We start from the raw sequence: 23,389 nt of genomic DNA on the forward strand, positions 1-23,389 counted from the left end.
GTGGACTACGCGCCTCTACGATGCCCCCAACGCATGAGAATAACAACCAGTAGACGTGTGCAGTCCTGTGCTAGTTCATGTAGCGTCGATACCTGCACTAAACCATTTGTGCCCGGACACATGATGCGTCCTCATGTCCGCTCTGGGTCGGTTGATGGTCTCAACTACGGTGGTCACCGACTAGATCTCCATGGCCGTACAGGGGTGGTCCATGACACAATAGCATGCCAGCGGGAGGACAGCCAAATATGAAGGATTCGCATCCTTGGATAGCACAAACGACGATACCATTGATATCCATCACATGCGCAGCCGTTGGCTCAAAATGATCAGATAATGTATCACCGACGATATGATCGTAAATCAGGGCAATTGGGCGGGTACAGTGCATGCTGTGGTGAATTTAATTAGCAACCCCGTGCGCCAGAAGATATGGTAAGGCCCCTGCCTGGGCCTGCCAGCCAGATTCTAATTACGCTATCATACCAGGCCTGTGCTGGAAAGATCAGATGGGCTTGACATCTTGGCTTGTTGGTCGATAACAACTCTTGACTCGCATGAGTAGATTAAAGTCATACCATGATATTGATAGGTGACGTGACATTGTGCCTGCCAACCGCATTTTCTCGTGGTTGGAAGTTTCTCGAAGTCATTCGCTGGCCAGGCATATGATACGGCTGGCGCGTACCATTTAATAACGCACTTCGGTGCGATATTTGATAGTGAGTCGATGTTCCGCTAGCGAAGTGTGTATATCATATTCCGCGCGATAGGGTAAAAGGTCGAAGGCTTCCAGAGACTTTTTTCGAACATTCGCAGACCACGTTCTAATGGAAAGCTTCAAGGCTGTACATGTACTACTTGACCTGCCTATTTAGGAAAAGGAGCGCTGGCAGTTTTGCAAATAAGAAGTTAGCCAAGGTTTGGAAGGAGACGGGGTCTTACTAAATTTGGCAACCGATTGCGTAAAGCGGAAAGAGCCGACAGTGGGCTTGCCTTTAAAAGGCAATTTTCCAGAACGTCTGTTCCGGCGAAAGTAGAGCCAAGTCGTTTCGCAACTAAAAAATTATATGCACCGCGTAGTTCTAGCGTCGGACCCGCTTAAAATTCACGTCGGGCCAGCAAGTAGTGGCGGGATGTGTGCAACGTCTCAAATCGGTGGTCAGACACTAGTGCAAGCCCCAAACGTCATACACTATGCCACAGACGCCACTCGTGCGTTTCATTGCAGAGGTGCGGCGGCGGCGACCTAGCCTGAGTCAGTCAAGATGCCATAGATCAGATCCACGGCGCAAGTGTCTTGCCATCATTTCATTACAAATTGTCTACCATTCCTGCGGTTGAGGGTGCCCGTTGGCGATCGATCCGGAGCGCAGACGGTACTTGCGAGACGACAAGGGCAGTCTCCATGGGCCATCGTCGTCGGACGATATGAGACAAATTAGTATTTTCGGCTCGCCTTCCGGTGTTTCGAGATTTTCTATGCGCGAAGCGGGCTTTGTGGTCAGCGTGGCAATGGTTCCGCCTAATATGATAAGCAGGGTATCTGAGTGCTAAGTGCGTGCTGTGTGGTGCGCTAACACGTTACCGCGTAGTTGAAAGCCGGCCGCCCACCTATTCATTAGTAGGAAGCGTTTAAGTTGTGCCACGATCGAGGGGTAGACGCGCTAGGATGATCTTTGACTCTCTCCACAACGCTCTGCTCTGGGCGCTTTTGACTGATTTTGAAGGCAAAAGTCAAATGCACGCGAGTAAGCGCCTTTGGGAATCTATGAATAGACCGTGGCTTCAGTTTCGGATAAGACGATTTCTAAAATGAAGTCCGCGATGGATCAATGAGGCTTGCATGCATGTAGTTGAAGTGGCCACAAGACACGTTCCGATGCCAAAGTAAGCAAAGGGGTGACTAGTTTCCGTTACCGCATGACGGGAAAACTTATCAGATTATCCGAATGGGGGCGGCAGGGAAATTTAATAATTATGGTACGAACATGCGGAAAAGCGCTTGGCGAATAAGGCTGTCAGAATTCCTAGTAGAAAAAGGACGGAGGTGAATGTGTGGGCAGAATACTGCGGAATATTCCTGACAGAGAGAAGACTTCGCTGGAGTTCCCCTGTGGAATCAGCGCTAAGGAGGAGATCGTCTTGAGGAATGACCTCATTGATTGTGCATGTTCTAAGAAGGTGAGAATCCGGAGTGCATTGGCGGTGGGGTGCGATCTTGTTTGATGAACAGATGATATAGATTAAGAGTAAAAAAGAGGTAATTTACGCAGTTGAGAAGACGTCAATTGAGGAGAGGATGGACGAGTTGTGAAAGGATAGAATCAATGACGTCGTTGTCCTCGGAAAGTGAATTGTGAAGTGACTGATGGTAAGCACATTGGCGTGAGATGATGATCATGGGTGGTGTAAGTGAAAAGGCAGGAGGGATACATAAGGTAATGATAATCGAAGGCATGGGAGCCTTGCAGCAGGGTTTTATTAGTGTGAGTGAATTATCTATGCCGGTGAAGACGAGCTGTAGGATACTTTTTTTTTTGGGAATGGAGGTATCTTGATTGTGGCAGCGTCTCATTAATGATGGCTAAAGGAAATGTTTGACCGTAGTACAAGGATTACGAGGAAGATACTTATTCATCCGGCAATAGAAGTTAGCCCACTGATTCAGCGTCCGGGATGAAAAGGTGACCGGTAAAGTAAGTCAGGGGGAATGAGAGGACGGATCTTGGGTACTAAGGCAGTGTTAACGGAGAGGTACATACAGCGTCGATGGCGGGCGGGCGGGTTAAATTGCAAAGGCATAGTGACTTGGCTGAAACTGCGGTAGCTAGTATTGGCACTGCCCCTAGAAAGGAAATTGTTTTGAGACGACGATCTATGAACACTGAAAAGGAAAGTAGTGTTTTGAGCCTAAACATTGAGTGAATCGAGGTCAGTGGTTTATTACATTGGATGGGATGTCATTGATTATTCTTGGGTCTAAGGAGGCGGTGGAAGGAACACACGACGAACGTCCTTTTGTCACAGTGGTGCCTTGTTGAATCTTTAGATCGGACGTTCTACGCAGAACTTCCACTGGACACACAGCCTCACTGCTTACCAGTGTCACGTACATTTATATATTGCCAGTTCGAATCCTCAGTTCGAACTTTCCCCCTTCGTGTTGATTGGGACTAAATGGCAGAAGGGGCGACCACCAACATCCCAGAAATCGTCACTACTGACTTATCCTCAAATCAATCTATAAACCAGAATTATGCTCAAACGACGATCTTCGCTTCCCCTTCACCTTCCCCCCACGTCGCTCTGCGTTCACAGGCAGACTCGACTCTTTTGTCCCCTCATTCTAGGCCATTCAAGCGCATGTCTGTAGACTCGCGTTCCCATTCACCTACACCCACTTTTGTCTCCTCCAATGACGGGTCTTCTTTAAATCCTCCCCCTTCCCCAACTTTATCTACCCAGTCTTCCGCACATTTCGCTACCTCTATATCCCTTCGGGAGAACAAGCCAGACGAGCGTAGCGGCTATTCTTCCTTGCACCTTCTCGGTCCAGATAAAGACATTCTTCATCATAGGAAGCTTAGCTTCGCTAGCTCCCATGAGGGCCATAGCAGCTTGGATGAAACTGAACCAGACCACGGCGGTCGCGAATATCTACCCCTTCAACCTGTGGGATCGGATCCTGCTAGCACAATGCCTTCTCCTACGCATACACACGTTGACTTTGCCTCTGTCCGCTCAAGGTCTCATCCTGCTAAATCTGAAATTTCCATTGAGGATGTCGTCACAAGTACTCCTTTGCCTCAGGCCAATGGAACCGCTTCAGATAACCATAAATCGGACCAATCAAACGGTGACTTGCCTAAAGCCGAACTCCTTGAAGATGATTTGGTGGACCCCCATCCATTCAAATTCAGGCCGGTCGAATTGGCAAGTCTTCTCGACCCGAAGAATCTTGACGCCCTCGAGGCTCTTGGCGGTGTTGACAGCCTTCTTGAGGGTCTCGGAACCCACCGTTCGCGAGGTTTAATCATAGATGACAGTCCCGCACCATCTGACAACACTCCGGGTGCTGGAGTAGGTGCTTCACAAAGGCACGACCGAGGGTCCGAACAGCCTTCCTCGAGGCTCCCCATTACCGCACCGCACGATGTTGACGTTGTTAACGGCAACTCCGATCCTTACTCAGCATCTATGCAAGTCCGACGGCTCGTGTTTGGAGAGAATGTTCTTCCACAGCGAGCGAGCAAAAGCCTACTAGCTCTCATGTGGCTCGCACTACAGGATAAAGTTCTCGTGCGTATTTTCTAAATCGGTCAAACGTTATCTTCATCCCTTTGTATTTGCAAGGTTTTGTTGTCTATTGCAGCGGTTGTTTCTCTGGCACTTGGCTTGTTTCAAGATTTTGGAACGACCCTGCCTGCTGGTGAACCGCCGGTTGATTGGGTGGAAGGTGTTGCAATCATGATCGCCGTTCTTATCGTCGTAAGTTGAGCCACCTGCAACATCCCGATCTTATCTAACGCTCAAATTTACAGGTCGTTGTTGGATCGTTGAATGATTGGCAAAAGGAACGGCAATTCAAGGTTCTCAACGAGAAAAAGGAAGAACGTGGAGTCAAGGTCATCCGCAACGGCGTCGAGCGTCTGATTGACGTGAAAGTGAGACAGTTTAAATTTAAATGCAACGTTGTCTCATGTCATTTCCTGCGTGTCACGTAACGTTCCACAGCAAGTGGTAGTCGGCGATGTAGCATTATTGGAACCCGGGGAAATTGTCCCCTGCGACGGCATCTTCTTATCCGGGCACAACGTCAAGTGTGACGAATCAGCGGCGACTGGCGAGTCAGATGCTATTAAAAAGGCGTCTTACCAAGATTGCCTGGCGCTGAAGCAAGCACTAAGCGGTGTGCGCGCTGAAGGCGGCGCCCTTGGAGGGGAGCACAACGACCATGTACAGCATGTATCTGCGCACACGGACTGTTTCGTCGTCAGCGGTAGCAAGGTTTTGGAAGGCGTCGGCAGCTATGTCGTTGTTGCTGTGGGTACAAAGAGTTTCAACGGCAGGATCATGATGGGTGCATATTTTTGTCTTTGGTTGTTAGTGCCCGATTAACCCCAAACTCCATTAGCTCTCCGGACGGATGCGGAGAACACCCCTCTTCAATTGAAGCTGAATGTCCTAGCTGAATTAATCGCGAAGCTAGGAAGTATTGCCGGCATTATACTTTTCTCCGCTTTGATGATAAGATTCATTGTGCAACTCGCTCAAGGCCTGCCTGCCAGGTGACGATATTTAGTTATCACAATTGCTTCATTTCTTACACGTGTTACAGGAACGCCAACCAAAATGGCATGGCTTTTGTTCAAATTCTGATCATCTCGGTGACTTTGGTTGTTGTTGCTGTGCCAGAAGGTACGCTCTACTTTTACGTCAAACGTGCTACTCGTTGACCAATGTGTTCCTCATTAGGACTACCACTCGCTGTGACTCTCGCCTTAGCCTTCGCCACCAAGAGGATGGCGAAAGAAAACCTCTTGGTGCGCGTCTTGGGCTCTTGCGAGACGATGGCAAATGCCTCCGTGATCTGCACTGACAAGACCGGTACACTCACTCGCAATGTTATGTCTGTCGTCGCGGGCTCTGTTGGGATTCACGCCAAGTTTGTTCGCAAGCTCGAGGACAACCAGGCTCGCACGAACGCGAATAGAAGTCCTCGCAGGAGCACTGATTTGACGGCTCCCTGCAACGACTTCTCCCTTGATCAGTCCACCCTTAACACCTTTCTGAGTCGACCGCTTCTCGCCTTGTTCAACGCAGCCATCGCTGTGAACTCGACTGCATTCGAAGATGTGGAGCAGGAAACTGGAGAGCGCGTGTTCGTGGGAAGCAAGACGGAGACTGCGCTTTTGAGCTTTGCCAAGGAATTAAACTGGCCGGACTACAAGCACACAAGAGACGCTGCGGAAATTATCCAGATGATACCGTTCTCCAGCGAACGAAAAGCTATGGGCGTCGTCGTCAAGCATGCGAAAGGCTATCGTTTCTACGTCAAGGGCGCCAGCGAGATCCTCACCAAGTTGTGTAGCCGACATGTTGTCGTGCATCAGCGTGGAAGCATCGCCGCCGATGCTGACGATGTCGAGACCGCAGAGATTGATAGCGTCTCGGAGGAGAACATTTCGAGAACCATTATTTTCTACGCTAACCAGACCTTACGGACTATCGCGCTGTGCCACAAGGACTTCCCGTGTTGGCCGCCACCAGGAATGGAGGCCTCTGCAATTGATGATGTGGGTAAATTTACAGCGATATTTTGGCATACTGACCTGGTTGTAGGTGCCATACGATGTCATCGCCAAAGACCTTACCCTTATCGGAATCGTCGGAATAGAAGATCCTCTCAGAGATAGTGTTAGGGAGGCAGTCGCAGATTGTCACAAAGCCGGTGTTGCTGTCAAGATGTGTACAGGTGATAATGTGCTGACGGCGAGATCGATTGCCACGCAGTGTGGTATTTATACGGCTGGTGGCATCATCATGGAGGGACCCGTTTTCCGTCAGCTTGATGAATCTCAGATGCTCGAGATTGTTCCACGGCTTCAGGTTCTCGCTCGCTCGTCGCCTGAAGACAAGAAGATGCTGGTCGAGAAGCTTCGCACACTTGGCGAAATCGTTGCTGTCACTGGGGACGGCACGAACGACGGTCCCGCTCTCAAGACAGCACACGTGGGCTTCTCCATGGGCATTGCAGGGACAGAGGTCGCCAAAGAGGCGTCAGACATCATCCTGATGGACGACAACTTTTCTTCCATCGTCAAGGCGATTATGTGGGGTCGTTGCGTCAATGACGCAGTGCGGAAATTCCTTCAGTTCCAGATCTCCACCAACGTTACTGCCGTCGTGATCACCTTTGTAACCGCCGTCGCTTCGAATTCTGAGACGTCGGCTCTTTCGGCCGTTCAGCTTCTGTGGATCAATATCATCATGGACACGTTCGCCGCACTTGCGCTCGCCACGGACCCTGCATCACCTGCGCTACTCGATCGGAAACCTGATAAGCAGACGGCACCGCTTTTCAGCGTGGACATGTACAAGCAGATCCTGTTGCAGTCCACATATCAGATCATCGTCATCCTTCTTTTCCACTTCCTTGGCATCAAGATACTTGGCCTTGCAGACACGTCGGGTAATGATACAATTGTGCAGACGCTCGTCTTCAACGCATTCGTCTTTGCTCAGATATTCAACTCGGTGAACTCGCGGCGGCTTGACCGGAAGCTCAACATCTTCGAAGGCATGCTCAATAATTGGTACTTCATGGTTATAACCCTCATCGGTGAGTCGACAAACTTTACGTTTGAACTTCTCTCACGACCAGGGTACTGCAGAAATCACGGTGCAAGTCCTCATTGTGTTCATCGGTGGCACCGCATTCCAGGTCACGCGGATTGGAGGTCGTGAATGGGGCATCTCACTCGCCCTTGGCTTCGTATCCATCCCACTTGGCGCGCTCATCCGCTTGCTGCCCAACGGACCCTTTGAACGCCTCTTCATCCTGATGCGCCTACTGCCGAAGTCCCAAGGCGGTCTCCCTAAAGTTCGCCCAGACGTTGAATGGAACTCTGCGATTGAACTTGTGCGTGACAATCTCGCCACCTTCGCTAACCTGCGCGGTGGTCGGCTGCGCTCGTCTTCCTTCGTGGTGAAGAGTCGTCAAGCTAGACTACATGAAGATAAACGGGTTCCTCTGTGCGTGTTCGAGCTTTCGTCTAGCGAGATCGTTTCTTAATTTTTTCTAGCCCTTCCTTGATGACCATGGTGCCGACACTTATTGCATCCTCCATCGGAGCTGGCTGGGCACCACAGTCGCGCGGTACTCTATCGGACCCTGCTCGTTATGATCCCTCCAAGTCCTCTGCCGCCCTCTGGGAAGGCAGACTTCAAATTCACCCGGATACTAAGCCAGATGATGCGCTTTATCACACAAAATGGGGTGGAGGGGACCGTCCGTCTGCGGTATAATTTCCGCTTCAGAATGTTAGGCATGGTTTGTTTCTCTTGCATGGACTTATGGAGGATCCCGCCTTGGGGGGGATCCTGCCATGTGATGTCGCTATCCTTTATTCCAATATCTATATCAGGCAAGCAACTCACAGTCATATAGCACAGGCTGCTACGGAATGCCGTCGTAATCGCGCAAGAAACGCACTTATCGGATCCGCTGGGCGATCATTCTGATGGAAGGGCCACCCCAGTGACTGGATCACGGCTACTGCCACGCCTTGGACGCGTGACGCATGCTCCACCATCCTGTCATCTATGGTATCATGATCTACCCCTGCCTTCACGTCCTAGTTAACGTCTACTCCCACACTCACGGCCAACATGCCTATGACACGCATCAAGTTTTTACACCTTTCTTCGTTCTATTCCATGCGTTTTCCAACCAAATAATGTTTACGGTATCTTCATCTTTGCCCCTTCACCCACCATTTCGTGACGTCTTAAATCCGTAACGCATTTAACTTATTGAATACACGAACAAATGACACGCACGACTCGACGCATTTTGAACAGCTGGTGCAATAGAACGTCAAGGACTTATAGATCGGCCTACACCTACATATATTTTCGTACTGTATCCATTACTCTTATTCATTCTTATCATAGTACACCCATCCTTGTAGATATTGTTATCACACAAATGATATATTTTCAAAGCCCACGACGCACTATAGATCGGGTCAAACCTAAAAGAGGTGAATGACATTCTGATATCGAATGTAGACCTGGAACGAGTTTCCTGTGATAGAAATCACAGGGAAAATCATCTTCCCTAGCCGCCACAGACTAGTAGCCCCCGGGGCCCTGTGCTGGATGGGGGAAAGGCGAACATGCGGTCGCTGATCCAACACAGCATTATCACACTCGAAACCATCGATAATAGTACCGACTTGCGTGAGGGCGAGTCTGATGATCTGTGTCTTCCATAAAGGGTGCTTGAGTGACCAGCCAGATCAGTGCGTGCTGGAGCGGGAGACGCTCCAAAGGCCGTCAGAGGGATGTCAGAGGGGCGTCACAAGTGACGTTTGGAAAGCGCCTATGTCCCGTTGCCAAGTATTAATCGGTTGGCGATACAGCATAAATAAGCTGATCCATTTTGGTGAAGAATTCACTTGGAAATTCTTTGGAGAACAGACCCACGCCGGCATTGTGTCTGGATTTTGACAGCTGGGAACGAAAAGCTTTGGCCCCTAGGGGAATGCTGCGGACGAACGCTGTGAGGCCCTATGACTAGATGGGTTGGTTAGGGGATCTGCTGGGAGCTACGGAGTATGTCTTATTATAACTTGATCAAATAAGCTGACAGCGGCGGGTCCAAGACCAAGCCTTAGTATTCACAGGAACCAACTTTCGGAAGATGTGACAATCGCGCAATGCGACGTATTTGTGAGTAAGCTTGGGGCGCAGCTGTGAAGTAAAAAATGTTAGTGCAAAGTGACAAAGGATCTCGTGTTCGCAGAAAAGGTACGTGCAGCATTGTTGACGCCATCGCGCTGAGCAAGACGGCGTTTTGTGCGCGTGCTGGTGAAAGCCTGTATGCATGTAATTGACTGGCTCAGCGACTCGCATAGATCATGCTATTACCACGCGTTAAGTGAAGGCATCGGCACCAGAGATACATCGGCATCCCCTGGGTGTGTCGTGGTGAATCGTCTTGCAGGCTCCATCGATCGAATCATGTCCAGGCCACGGTAGCATTCAGTACTAGAGCTACATCCTCTGGGTAAGTCGCGGCGGACTATCCTGTACGCTGTATCGATCGAAGTATCCAGGCGTCTTAGCACTGAGGGTTTCAGCCAGAGGTGAGAGTTTAGAGCAGAACCAGGCAACGTAGACTGGTTCAGAAACGTTGTCGTAGAGCTGTGTACATGTAAATTGCGTATGTTCCTTGATCATGTATAAGCAAGACCAAAGTTCAACTTGACAGGACGGAGTCAGCCTGCAAAGTAATGTAAGCTCGTATTAGGGCCAGGATCCGAAAAGTTGATCGGTGGCAGCCTGCGTCGTGGTTTGAGAGAAAGGAAGCACCAAAACCCGAGGCGAGCTAGACTCACCCGAGGCAATACAGAAAGTTCAGAGGTTTTCACGAGTGCGTATGACTGCCGCGGCGGAGAACCGTTATAGCGATCGAGAAACTCCATTGGTTGCTAGAAGTAGTGCAAATTTAAGCTTGAAGCGAGTCCATCTGCCAAATTCCAATATTAACTCAACGTACACCACAACGACAATCTTCCGCGAAAGTTTCGCAGTGATGCTTCTTAAAATTTTAAAAGCTTAACCCCAGCATTGATTTTATCCCGACAGCAGTCTCTCGTAGTGAGAGTCAGATCTTGAAAGAAGACAATCGTTCCTTCGTTTTCAAGAGTAGTACTGCACCATCTGCAACCTTCCCTTCTGATTTGCCTATGCAGAGTCGTTCGATGTTTCATAATATAATACAAGTAAGAGATGAGAAGGACAAGTAGCCGCCACACCTGCTACTTACAGAAGCTGGCGGGTTCGTCATTGTACCAACACTCTACAACACTCCCTCTGGTTTTGTTTACTCAGTGTCCAAACGCATATTTCCCTCCTTCATCACCCCAGAGGTAGCAAGCGTGGATCACAACGAACTACTGAGGTACCAAGTAGCGAACGCAGCCAGTGATGAACAGAAAGGTTAGGAATGACATGACGATTACTGCGTGCGCCGGCGAGTCAGGACGGCGCGATGGAGGATGCAAGTACTGGCTGAACGTACGAATGACAAGCTTCTCCCAAGGCTCCAGTATAGATATTCCAAAGGTGGTCTCGAGGACTGTTTTGAAACGCCATACGTATTTCCAGAAGGAAGAGGTGTAGAAGGCGGGCGGTATGTACGAGAGGATGGGCGTGCGTGCCATGCGGATGATACAACGGACTGGTGCGGTAAAGACTGCCCGCGTGTTAGGTTTGTAGGAGTCCAACGTGGGGGAGGAGTATTATCGAGGTATATTTCAATGGCCTAAGAAGAGAAGAAAACTCAACAGGTGTTTGGAATTCAATCACTTGCAATGCTATCAAGCAGTCACGTGACCACTCTGATAACGCGCACAAAACTTTGAAATTGTCTAGCAGTCAGAATTTGTTGTGAGTCATGTATGAGCATACAAAGAATAAGGTATACGTAGGTGAGCGAGAGAGATGGGGGAGATGAATCCATAAGATAACATAGGACAAGCACTAAGAAGACAAATATATGGGTAGGTAAGCATAACGACGAATGAAATATCAGGACACTCGTACCTCCAGTCACGAATAGGTATCAGGCAGGTACTATAGCTCCTTCAGCCCTGGAGTTTCCACCCATGAGCGGAATACGTCTCCTTCCTGACCCCAGAGGTAATATATGGCGCGTCGTTGCATGACTATGACATGCTGCGGCAGATACTGGAACAATCCAATCATCACCAGCATCGTCAAAAGCGAGAATATGATCACTATGGAAAAGTCAGCATAAGGTGCTGTGACTGCAAGGATGTAACCTGAACAAGTCAAGGGCATGCTCGAAATTTCCAAGCATAGCCCTTGGCAATTCATGACGGGATGAGACTCACAGCAGAGAATTTTCTCCCAAGGCTCAAGCATAGACAATGCTAACGTCGACTCGAACTTGACTCTTTGCCTCCATAAGTAGTCCCTCACCATGACAAAAACTAAGCTCAGTAGTGATATTAGTAAAAGAGCAGGCGAAGAAGAAAAAAGTAGAAAGTGATATGTCGTTATCGACCTCGAAAGAAAACGAGAGACTGGAGTATAAATTCACCTCCAGTTGCAAGGTCCAGGAATACCTGATGCGCTGCGCTGCTGGCCCAACAGGACGGAAAGCGGCGGCGGAAATCGAAAATCACTGATTTTATCATCACGTGACGTGAGACAGTCTCACGTGCCGTTGTCAGGGCAATACCACGTCACTGGGAGTGCGTTTCGCACGTTTGTCGGATGTCGCGATTTCGACTACCGTTGAACGTTGAACGCGCCGTATTTTGTAAAACCAGATACTTAACGAACCAGAACCAAGAAAGTCAAGCACGCCGACCCATGTATGTTCCCTCACCTAAGTTGGGAACCGTAGGCGTCGGTTACTGATCTTTCTTTCGTTGCAGGCACCGTAGCAGCCGCAGGCAGATTATACGGATACCGGTCCTACGCTAGCAACGCCAGGGTTATTTTACTGTTTTCAAAAGGGTTTGCAGGACCGTCCACGTCACAACAAAACTCCATTTGCATTTTCCAGCAAATTTCCGGCGTTCAAGATGTTATAGGACGTTATGATACCCCCCGGACTCTAGATCCGCCCAACTCCTTCTGTTCATCTGTTCATCAATATATAAGTATGACAGTTATTTCCGTCGAATCCCTGTCGAACCTTGAAAAACTATTACCCCAGCCTGAGGCGATGACGATACTGGAGCTAGATTTGTCGTGCCTATGATGCGGCAGACATGCATCACAGATCTCCCCCTATTGAATGCTGCTGGAGCGGGCATCCTTCGGTGTCTCGATGTTCCTTGTGTGATTTTAGCTGGAGCGACTTCATGACACGTGTTGGAAGGTCAATCCCTTCTATCTGGCTATGTCGAGGCCATGTGCTATGGTGTGCCCGAAAATCATTATCAGCATCTCAGAATTGGTGCGTGCCTTAGTACTGGCTATATGAATCCACTTTGTTCTTTGCACCCCATCTTAGCAACCGCCCCGCTTAAGCGGTGTTCATACAATTATCAATGGGCATTTGAGACGCGAAATTGAAAATTTATGTACCACACCTATACAACACATGATAGCAACTCTGTCATGTTAAGTAGTCTACCTCAACACCCCAGATCTGAATTTTTAGAGAAAAATATCCAACCACTCGAGCACAACGGCCAAAACAGTGAGGGGACCTCTTTTTCTGCCCATTATTGTTCCTTGAGACACGTGACTTCTTAGCTAATCTTAGCTTATTCAACTATATCATGATGTTTTCCGGCTATTACTTATACATGTTCTGGAGAGCTTAGATACTTGTTAATGCATGATAAAGCAGTTTTATGTTGAATAATGTTGAATAAGATAGATTATAAATTTCAGAATAAGGCTTCAGGGCGTGAAAATACACATCTCAAAAGCAATTTCACTGATTAAGTTCATAAAAATTTTGATACCATGTGAGAGGCAAGATCAATTATCCTTGTGGAAGTATTTTTGAGGCTATGAAGTGTGTTGTGAATGCGGGAGATGTGTTGATAGATAACTGTATCGCTTGCAAGGCGGCCCTCCCGTTGCCGAGAAACAGATCGAAATTTGTGTGATGCGCACTCGCACACTTTTTTTTAGGAGATGCCGACAGCCACAGCAATAATTAAGCGGACATCACCGCGGACTTGCCGCGGACCAGTGGAAGGTGCGTCGTCGATTTGGCATTGTACAAGTATTCCAGCGTGTCAAGAAAATAAAGTACGTGAGCGGAGGATCAGATCCATAAGAAAGCGGTAAGAGAAATAAAGTATGTACGAGAGACATAATACAATTGGACAAAAGTTGAACAACGAATCTTGAGGAGGACCTAATTAATATTACCGTGAGTGTTGTAAGGACACCATGATGCGGACAGACGTACTTGACAGGCCAAGGTCATGCTGCCCTTGTGCCTCAGTCCAGACAACGTAAAGGATACCCACGTCCATGCCGCCAATCACTACAACTCCCTCACACTGGCTGCCGCATGGTCCATCCAGTGATTCAATACCCGCTCGTCGCCCCAGAGATAGTATGCAGTGCGAGGTAGCAGCGAGGTCAATTGGGGTATCACCCGAGACAAGCCAGTGAAGAACAGGAAAGTGAGTAAAGACATAACAATCACTGGATATCCAAGTATGTCCGTCAGTAGTGGTGGGAGGTTGAGGGTTCAGTACTCACCGAAGACAAGCTTCTCCCAAGGCTCCAGACCACATATGGCGAAAGTGGCCTCAAACATTGTCCATTGCTTCCATGCATAGGCGGAGAGTGAGTTGCATCGAAATCCAGTGGTATCCCTGGCCAGTGGGGGCGGTTTAAAGGGGCGGGTCGACATGGTGGTACAAAGGAAGAACGAGATGAGAACAAGAATTGATGAGAACGCTATGATATGGTGAGATACACCCAGAAAAAATATGCGACTGTGAATATTTGCGGCCTGGAATATATGTTATTTTTACCGAAACAAGCGGTTACAAGCGATGAGATCGAAGATGCCGGGGAATAATTTCCTTCGTGTTTCCATTTCACAGGGGCCTGTAACCTGCCAGAATAACTCATTGTAAATATCCGCGATCAAGAACGCGTCCAACGAATACAGATCTGCCAGAGACTCCAGCGTTATCCTACGTATGATACATTCTCCTGGTTTGTGTCGTCGAAAGATAACGCCGTCCAATATCTGTTGCCCACGAAGTACGACAACAAATCAGAATTCAGAAATAGATGCAGGTCCTTAATGCAGGACTGCCAGAGCTCTCATGAGAGTGGGCTGACGTGTATGATCAGACTGGGCGTGCAGTTTCATGTTCCGCGGGAGTAGATGTCGCCTGTTATCAACTACGCTGTAGATGTGTCATGGATCCATGGATGACATCCTCCGGAGTTCAGAGGCTTAGTGGTCTCGTCATCAGCCAATGGCAGCCGCCTTGCCTAGTCGTCGATTGGAATCAAACTCCTTATCACGTCTTTTGAACTCCGACGCAGTAGCAAGTTGACATACGAACCTCATTTACTGATTGGTGTTACCTTGACAGTCACCAACGACGCAATGGACCACGGTGATGCTCTAGAGCAAGTCGAAGACATCCACAGTAGTTTGTACCAGGAGATGGAGAAAGGTCCAGAAGAAATAACCAGCAATGAGGGCAGGGAGGTCAGGGCCAGTCTTACCAAGAAGTTGGCGTTAGTAATGTTTCTCAGCGTTTCTCCCTCAACCGCAGTACTCACACACATTCTTTGCAGGCAGCGCTTCGGGGGGATTCCTGGAGTACAGATTGGGGCCAGATGGAAGTCTCGGTACGTATCCTTGATTCTCGTTTGATAACATCAGTTACGTCAATTATCTATGTGTTCGCAGCCAAGAATGTTCCAATGCCGGCGTGCACCGCCCTCCCATGGCTGGTATATACGGCAACAAGACAAAGGGCGCCTTCTCAATTGTCGTTTCGTGTCACTACAAAGATGACAAGGATTTAGGTGACACAATGTGAGTATCTGGCACAGGCGTTCATTTTCAAGTTCGATCGGCATTCTGATATTTGTATATAGCTACTATACAGGTGCAGGTGTGTATCCACATTCCGGGCTACAATATTGTTTGCCGACGTAGTATCGTTAGGGGGTCGCAAACGCTTCACTGATGGCTTTCCTCGGAAGCGTGTGAGTCGCTTTCTTATTCCTGTAGCTATCCATCTAAAATTCCCAAGCTCCGTCTAGGCCCGCAGATTTATGACCAACAGTGGACGGATTCGGGAAACGAGGCGCTTGTCGTGAGTTTCTCTTTCTCTGAGCGTGGGATCAGCAAATGACTGCAGAACAGACATCTCGTGACACAGGCAATCCCGTGCGCGTCGTCCGGAGCTACAAAGTACTTTCCGATTTTGCACCCGCGGAAGGGTATCGGTATGATGGTTTGTATACCGTCGAAAGTGTAATGTTATTTCCCATATTTATAGAGAATGTGTCAGCACTGACACTTATCTTCAAAGGCATGGAAAGAGAAGAATCCCCAAGGTCTTGATATTTGTCGCTACAAGCTGGAGGTAAGTTGGCTCCCTCATCTTGTAACTTTGATGAGACTGACCAGTGTCGACAGAGGGTTCCAGGTCAACCTCCCTTGCCCTGTCGTTCGCGTCAGGATGCCGACCATGAGTCATCTCCCGCCTCTGTGGCTACATCAGACACGGTCGTCTCGCCTCCGGGGATTTCGACTGCTCGTAAACGCAAGACCCGGCCATTTGCGCCCGCGAGTCATGCTGATGTCCCACTCAAGAAACGCAAAAAACTCGCCGACCGACCGCCTCCGCTGCCATGCGCGTCGTCGTCATCATCATCACCTGCCACGCAACCGCAAGCTGGTTTAGCGCCCTCCCCGGCGACTGGTCCAACTATCCTGCAAAAACACAAGCAGCGGGTGCAGGACATGCAGCAAAAAACGAGTTCTCTCGTGAAGCTAGCGTCTGTAAAAAGGCAGCCACTGAGCATGCGGTCCGGCCCACCTCCTGCGTCTACTAAGGCACAGCCCAATAGCTCCCCTGTGCGAAATGCCTCCTATCATCCTGAGGACGACGAAGATGCAAACACGTTCCGTGACTATGAAGAGGAAGAAGAAGATGATGAGAGAGATGTGATCTCCTGCGATGCCTGACTCCTGAGGACCTCGAAACTACGGCTTCTCCGATTTCATTTGTATCACCCTTGCCCCCGTCACAGTTGTAAAATACCCCTTATACCCTGGTTTTCTACTTTCTTGCTTTGAGGATCATCTATGTCCGCTGATACTGCTCTGCTAGGTCAATGTGTCGTTAAACTTGTATTTGTAGATCCCCATGCTTTCGGAATTCAGAAATGGACAATCACAGAACTGCCGGATCTTGCACGGAAGTAAGCTAAAATGATGACCAGGCGTGCAACTTCGCGTCGCGTCATAGATCCAGAGATGACATCCTCCAGAATCAAAGGGTCTGCTTTCATCACCAGCCTTGCATAATCGTCTATGAACAGGCGGTCCGGCTTGGGACCGGCCCCACTCTGACCTTTCGAAGTGGATCTTGTCTTTCGAACTCCGGCGCAGTAGCAGCCAATACGGGCCCCGTGTACTTATCGATATCATCTTGACAGTCACCAACGACAGAATTGACCTCTTCAACCCACTAGTCGAAGTCATCCACAGTAGCTCGGATGAGTTGATGGAGGAAAGCCCAGAAGAAATAGCCAGCAACAAGGGCAGGAAGGTCAAGGCTAGTCTGGTGAGAAAGGGAGGTAAGTGGATAGTAAGGATGAGGATGAGGACTGGGAAAGAAGGCTCGCGTCCACCAGCTACGTTACCGCGTCATGCTTTTCGCAGGGATCTCTGTGACATACTACATTCAAGTCATTAGTAGGCTACTGGTGGGCTCTTCAGGCCTCAGCGTGAGTCAGCTATCGTGTACATCACCATGATGTTCCTCCACTGGTTCCTGCGAGTCGCGACCGCAGTATAGTACTGACACAGTTGTCCGTATTATCTACGCTCGTGATATTTTACTGACTCTAGGCTCGACTCCGAGTCGGACGCAGACTGCGCAATTGATCATTGTCTTCTAGCATCTCACTGAGTATCCGATCGGATGGCTAGCCTCTTGTAAGTTGGGGGTGTAACATTCTCAACTACAAGGTGATGTATCTGAAGGATATTGGTATCCAAGAGATTCTCCAGGAGGGTCTGAACTCTGTCCTGGCAACAATCGAGCGCATAGTAGGCTATAGAATTTCCTGGAGACAGATTCGATCTTCAAACCAATTACCTGCCACAGTGCGACGTGGCACCTGCGATTGTACTACCTTCTTTAGCATCATGTTACACTCGCTCACTCTGTGACACGTCAGTATCTCGTGCGCGTCGTAGACAAAATCGCTAATTAAACCTCAGCTGGACATCAATAGAGCCTCTGTCATGCTGCGAGCACATCAATCAGTGCACGTCGTGCCTTCCACGATGACAGCTTCTGGAATAGACCCTTAGTCCGTATGGCAGCTCTTACCTTCGCTAGCCCTTTCCGCTTTCTGTGAATTTTTTCTGCAATAAGCGCCAAACTCACGAGCAAGAATCGGACAGGTGTCAGAACGTTTCGATCCGACAAAACCCTCCCCCATTAGGGGTAAGGTCAGTCTCCCCTGGACAGACCATAGACGAATGAATATAGTCTATTCTTAGGGTAAGATGTTTCCGACTCGTAGAAGTGGAGAAAATCTAAAACTTTGCCTGAAGCTGACAGTCTAAAACTGGCACAGAAAAATTGAATATCCTGAAGAGCATGTCTGGTGTCTGGTAAAAACCTGTCTCTGTGTATATATGGGTCTGTAGACATCCCCCTAACGTCCCTGTCTTCGTGCTTGTCATCTTGTTCCATCACCAACCACCAACATGTATAGAGCGGCAATTGCGCTATGCTCGATTGTCTTCATCCTTTTGGCTGCCGCCACATATACAGGCGAGGTGTGTTGATGAGAGACAGTTGTTTGCTACTTGTTAATTTCTTAACAAAGGGTATCTAGTTTGAATTTGGCTACGGCGCCTGCGGATATACGGATGAGGATAGCAAACTTATAATCGCCATTTCTTCCGGGATTTTTGGCACCGGAGGGCACTGCAGTCAGGTAGGCTATCTCCTATTTCCGCAATGCGGCCGTTGGATGTTTATCGATATATCGCTCATAGCGGATTCATATCACTAATACCTAATACCGACAACGGAAATAGTGCGTACGGGAAAACGCGTGATAAATGCGAGAGTTGTAGCTCAACAATCCTAGGTACGCTGTTTTTTCAGGGCCGAGATCGTTCACTCGTCACATCCGGTTCGCAGACATGTCTCCTGGCCTTTTTGAACAACTGAGCACGCTCAACACCGGGGAAATCCCAATTTCATGGGTCTTTATGAACGACGACTGGTCACCTTAACTGCGCCCCGTCGTACATTTCAAATCCTTACTTCTATGAGGAAGGGGATCGGGAGAAGTATTCGTCTTCTCTATTATTTCTGTCGCGCTCTAACGACTATGAAGTGGATACGGGGCTATCATGGCTTGTGTACATATCACTCGTGTTGTTTCAGTACCACTAGAGAATGTGGGTGTTGGAATACACTGGCACTGACATATATTTTCGTCGGAATCATCCACACAGAGGTTCAATCATTCTCATGCAAGCAAAGTGTTCACAGGACGGACCTCGGATGAATGTAAAATTTCGCTCACCTCCAGGTCAGCGGGTCGTTCGGTTAGGGCCTTCAATGGGAGCTGGTCGCAGTCCTAGCTATCATTGGGAGTTCGACGCCTAATCAGAGGGAACGGGCTGGACCCTGGACCTGGCCCATAATATTGTCATCGTCACGATTCGACTTGAGCTGCCGATGTACTGTTTCGTGAGAGACGGACGGCTGGTTTGCTGGCGTTGCTCAACCCAACAAAGAAGCGATCCTGCTCATTCGACAGAATCAACACCATGAGCGGATCAAGCGAAAAATATTCATGTACCAGGTCTGCTGCGATTTTTTCTGAGTACCCCAAACTAACCAATGCCTTCGCTTGCCTGGATATGATGTCCTTGACCTCCATTCCCATTTTCCTTTGTCCCGAACAAAGGGAATGTGATCGGAGATCAAAGAAATAGCATCACTCTGTGGCATTCAAAGTACACCAGAAAAACTCGCACACCAGAGTCACAAAACAACATCACGATCGAGCAACGCACCTGAGGTGGGTCGGTCCTCTGGTCTGCAAATGTTGCCTATGAAAGAAAGTAAGTAATGAGCCACTCATAAGCGACTTTGATGTCAGTATAAGCTCTGGATCGTAAGATGCGGGAAGGCAGACTAATCGGTGGTGGGGCGGTGATATCTCTGGCGGTGAAAGTCTGGGTATAGATATTCATGCTGGAGGAGTAACAGTCTGAGAACCAGGGCTTCTTTTGAGATTCGAGTTTCTATGTGCTTACAATCATATGAAAAACGTCCAAAATATAGATGTAATGGGAACCTACGTCCATAGTGTAGCTTGACAATAGTACAAGCGAGCAACATGATGGGGCCGGAGTTCCATATGCATTGCAATAATGTGCAGGCGCATGATACTGGATAGACGAAGAGGGTATGCGGGAGGGAGAGAAAGGTGCGAAAATGTAGAGACCAAATTCCAAAGATGAGACAGTTGTGTGTTTTGGAGGAAGTGTGGAATTCGATATAGACAGCTATGTATCGGAGCGGCGTGCACCGCCAGCTACCCATGGGATGACTGATGGATGAGTTATCAATACGGTATTCAATCTACATGAATAACGGAACGCAACTCAGAGGACAATAATCTACCATCGCACTCACCAAATGAGGCTGGGGATACTATGTAGTCCATCCAAACCTCATTTAGTGACAGAACACCGCGTGAAGCTACAGCTGGAAGCCCAGCTGCTCGAGCTTAAGATAAATAACAGAAGCTTGTCACCACAACAACGACATTAGAAAATACACGACTAATCGCTCTTGCCTGATTCTCGGTTGATTGCCCTTGCGTTGATGTAAATATGTGGATGGTGCCAGTGATGGTGGAAGTATTAGTACTTGAAGTTTTTCAACGCAGGAGATTGGCAGGGGATGAGTCAGTCCAAGCTCCGCTGCGGCTACCACTGGGCTGAAGTCAGCTATACTCTTTCATTTCTTGTCCAAATGCATCCGTGATACTTGAGGACCTCGAAATACGGCTTCTCCGATTTCACCTTTCTCATACTCCTTGCCCTTCGAACAGAACGGGTCAGTCACGCAGCTCTGCTTTCCTGCTTTGAGGGTCATCCTGTCTGTTCGCTGATACTGCTCTGCTAGGTCAATACGTGTATTTATAGATCTCTGTGCTTTCGCGATTCAGAAATAGACGCAGGACTAGGCCAAAGCCCACTTGAGAATGAGCTAAAATGGTGCGCAACTTCACGTCCCGCGGGAGCAGGTGCGTGTTGATGTTGGCTGAGACCAACGGCGCTGTCGACGTGCCATGAACCCAGGGATGTAGTCCTACAGAGTTCAGGGGCCTGATTTTTTTTTAGCAGCCTTGTTTAGTCGTCGAGTTGTCGTCGACGGAATCAAACCTTAGAAGATGTGACCCAGCCCAAGTTTGACCTTTCGAAGATCATGTCTTTCGAACTCCGATTGCAGTCACTGATCATAACACGCCCTATGGGCATTGGGTATCACCCTGACAGTCACCAACGACACGATGGACCTCTTGAGCCCACTAGAAGGAGTCGAATACATCAGCAGTAGCTCGGACGAGGAGATGGAGATTGGCCCAGAAGAAATAGCCAGAAAAGAGGGCCAGGAGGTCCGGGTAAGTAGTAGCAGGCCGGCGTTAGTGATGCTTCTCAGTGTTTCTCCCTCAACTACAACACTCACGTACTTTATTTGCAGGCAGCGCTTCGGGGAGATCCCCGGAGTAAAGGTCGGGGCAAAGTGGGAGAATCGGTGCGTATTCTTCATTCTCGTTTGATAAGCATCCGTTACTTGATCTATCCATGCGTTCGCAGCAAAGGGTGTTCTATTGCTGGCGTGCACCGCCTAACTCAGGGTGGCATATGTGGTAATAAGGGAGAGGGCGCATTCTCCGTTGTCCTTTCAAATTACTACGCACATAACAAGGATCTCGGTGACACGATGTAAGCATCTAGCACGGGCGCTCATTTTAGAGTGCGATCGGCATTCTGACCTACGTATATAGCGACTATGCAGGTTCAGGTGTGTATTCGCGACCTGGGCTACAAGATTGTATGCCGACGTAGCATCGTTAGGGGGTCGCGAGATCATCGTTAAAGGCGGCAGGTCTGTAAGTTGTCTTTTCTTGCTCCTATAGCATGTCCATCCATCAAAATCCCCAAGGTGCAAGGCCAGCAGATTCATGACCAGGATTGGAGCGGTCGGGGAAATGCAGCACTTCGTGTGAGTTTCTGTATCTCTGAATGTGAGATCGGGAAATGACAGTACAACAGACATCTCGTCATACAGGCAAGCCCGTGCGCGTCATCCGGAGTCACAAAGGACTGTCCAAGTTTGCACCCGCGGAGGGGCTTCGGTATGATGGCTTGTACACCGTTAAGAAGGTGACGTCATTTCCCATATCTAAAAACGTATGTGAGCACTGATACTTTATCTTTTAAAGGCATGGAAAGATAAGAATGCCGACGGTCTTGATATCTGTCTCTACAGGCTGGAGGCAAGTCCTCTCATGATCGTGTTTTGATCAAACTGACCAGTGTCAACAGAGGGTTCCAGGCCAACCACCCTTGCCCTGCCGTCCGGGTCGGGGTGCTGGCCGTGGGCCATCTCCCGCCTCCGTAACTACATCAGACAAGACTGTCATCTCGCCCTCGGGTACACCGATTCTTCATCAGCGCGACGTCTGGTCATCGGAGTCCGAAGATGACCATGCCAATGTGGCCAAGAAGCGCAAACTGGCCTACCGACCGGCGCCATCATCGTTGTCCGGCCCACCTCCTGCGTCTACCAAGCCTAGTAGCTTCCGAATGGAGCGCCTGCGAAAATTGGACGATGAATTTTTGTCCAAGCTCTGGGACGACAAAGAGGTAGAGGACAAGGACCTCAACCGTGATGACGAAGAGGAAAAAGACGAGGACCTCGATTGTGATGATGAAGAGGAAGACAAGATCCTCGACCATGATGACGAAGAGGAAGACCAGAACGTTGAAACCATGACTTCCCCGATTCCATCTTTCCCATTCTTCTGAGCGAGTCAGTTACAGTTGTAAAATACTCATGATATCCCAGTTCTCAATTCTTTGGATCATCTGGAATGTCTGTTTGCTGATATCATTCTGCTAGGTCTGTCTATGCAATCCGTTGTTAAACTTGTATCTGCCCCCACGTTGTTGCTCTTGCTTTGTGATTGATATCTTGATTTCATATACTTATGTTACCTTGCGTCAAATCACAGGTTACTCCGTGTGCCGATAATTAGATGATACTACAGGTAATATTGTGCACAGCTCTAAAATATAGTCTGACTTGATGCTGGTTTCGACGATGACAATGGTCCGGACCTGTGATAAGTATAAAGACAATACAACAACAACTAGTGCGTAGTATGGGCTCTCGAGATGGTGGATGGAATATGAGCAATTCTGCAATGTGTATGTCCGATGTTCTATAATGATGTCTGATACTCTACAATGCGTATCATAGTATATTTGATGTTCTATGTATGGTCACTCCTTGCTGTAGTGCGCTACTATTCGCCCCTGGGGGCTGCAGTTCGATTTCAGGCAAACTGTAAATATCCTTCTGTGGCTTGAATGCATGTTATTCAGATCGGGTCGTTAACCAGGAATGGGATTACTACACAAGAAGAGAGTACTCTGGACTTACAAGCCCCCCATTGCAGATATTGCTAATCCATCTCACGACTGCCCTGCCAACGGCGCCCCAGCTATCACTGAGTCCCAGGCCGCTGGGTCTAAAGCCCTGCCCAGTAGGTCATGAGACCGAGACATTCGATGCCCCCCCATACTGTGACAGAAGCTTTGGCAGATATGAGTTAG

The 23,389-nt window shown here is 48.8% G+C and overlaps 7 protein-coding genes across 7 annotated transcripts; 4 read left to right on the forward strand and 3 right to left on the reverse strand.

Moving 5' to 3' along the window:
- Positions 1-3,366: 3,366 nt before the first annotated feature.
- Positions 3,367-8,031, forward strand: EDB91DRAFT_1235918 (Ca-transporting ATPase; the record flags this gene model as incomplete). Its single annotated transcript, XM_041321384.1, has 10 exons — positions 3,367-4,302; positions 4,357-4,491; positions 4,545-4,667; positions 4,738-5,083; positions 5,138-5,291; positions 5,342-5,421; positions 5,479-6,299; positions 6,346-7,345; positions 7,398-7,758; positions 7,809-8,031. 10 exons carry the CDS (start codon positions 3,367-3,369, stop codon positions 8,029-8,031), a joined length of 4,179 nt encoding a protein of 1,392 aa, XP_041180137.1.
- Positions 8,032-11,367: 3,336 nt separating this feature from the next.
- Positions 11,368-11,739, reverse strand: EDB91DRAFT_1048516 (uncharacterized protein; the record flags this gene model as incomplete). The annotated part of the gene is made up of 2 exons (XM_041313410.1): positions 11,368-11,531; positions 11,649-11,739. The coding sequence occupies 2 exons, from the start codon at positions 11,737-11,739 to the stop codon at positions 11,368-11,370; spliced, it is 255 nt and encodes an 84-aa protein (XP_041180138.1).
- Positions 11,740-13,298: 1,559 nt separating this feature from the next.
- EDB91DRAFT_1334885 (uncharacterized protein) lies at positions 13,299-13,938 on the reverse strand. The gene is made up of 2 exons (XM_041325473.1): positions 13,697-13,938; positions 13,299-13,642 (listed from the first exon to the last, which is right to left on the reverse strand). The coding sequence occupies exons 1-2, from the start codon at positions 13,761-13,763 to the stop codon at positions 13,521-13,523; spliced, it is 189 nt and encodes a 62-aa protein (XP_041180139.1). The 5' UTR covers positions 13,764-13,938; the 3' UTR covers positions 13,299-13,520.
- EDB91DRAFT_1245583 (uncharacterized protein) lies at positions 13,775-14,149 on the reverse strand (the record flags this gene model as incomplete). The annotated part of the gene is made up of 2 exons (XM_041322563.1): positions 13,775-13,938; positions 13,996-14,149. 2 exons carry the CDS (start codon positions 14,147-14,149, stop codon positions 13,775-13,777), a joined length of 318 nt encoding a protein of 105 aa, XP_041180140.1.
- A 618-nt stretch (positions 14,150-14,767) lies between these two features.
- Positions 14,768-16,533, forward strand: EDB91DRAFT_70943 (PUA-like domain-containing protein). The gene is made up of 9 exons (XM_041328170.1): positions 14,768-14,997; positions 15,058-15,111; positions 15,173-15,301; positions 15,364-15,380; positions 15,434-15,474; positions 15,522-15,584; positions 15,635-15,745; positions 15,804-15,857; positions 15,911-16,533. Exons 1-9 carry the CDS (start codon positions 14,864-14,866, stop codon positions 16,460-16,462), a joined length of 1,155 nt encoding a protein of 384 aa, XP_041180141.1. The 5' UTR covers positions 14,768-14,863; the 3' UTR covers positions 16,463-16,533.
- A 1,818-nt stretch (positions 16,534-18,351) lies between these two features.
- On the forward strand, positions 18,352-18,757 carry EDB91DRAFT_1048860 (uncharacterized protein; the record flags this gene model as incomplete). Its single annotated transcript, XM_041313433.1, has 3 exons — positions 18,352-18,491; positions 18,515-18,609; positions 18,663-18,757. Coding segments are annotated over 3 exons (330 nt in total), but the record flags the coding sequence as incomplete, so codon positions are not given.
- A 2,132-nt stretch (positions 18,758-20,889) lies between these two features.
- EDB91DRAFT_1116611 (PUA-like domain-containing protein) lies at positions 20,890-22,878 on the forward strand. The gene is made up of 9 exons (XM_041317982.1): positions 20,890-21,188; positions 21,249-21,302; positions 21,365-21,493; positions 21,556-21,572; positions 21,626-21,660; positions 21,714-21,773; positions 21,824-21,934; positions 21,994-22,047; positions 22,097-22,878. Exons 1-9 carry the CDS (start codon positions 21,058-21,060, stop codon positions 22,577-22,579), a joined length of 1,074 nt encoding a protein of 357 aa, XP_041180143.1. The 5' UTR covers positions 20,890-21,057; the 3' UTR covers positions 22,580-22,878.
- The last annotated feature ends 511 nt before the right edge of the window (positions 22,879-23,389 follow it).

This window comes from Suillus paluster, assembly GCF_016628075.1.
Source record: "Suillus paluster strain FC165 chromosome Unknown EDB91scaffold_11, whole genome shotgun sequence".
Lineage (NCBI taxonomy): Eukaryota > Fungi > Basidiomycota > Agaricomycetes > Boletales > Suillaceae > Suillus > Suillus paluster.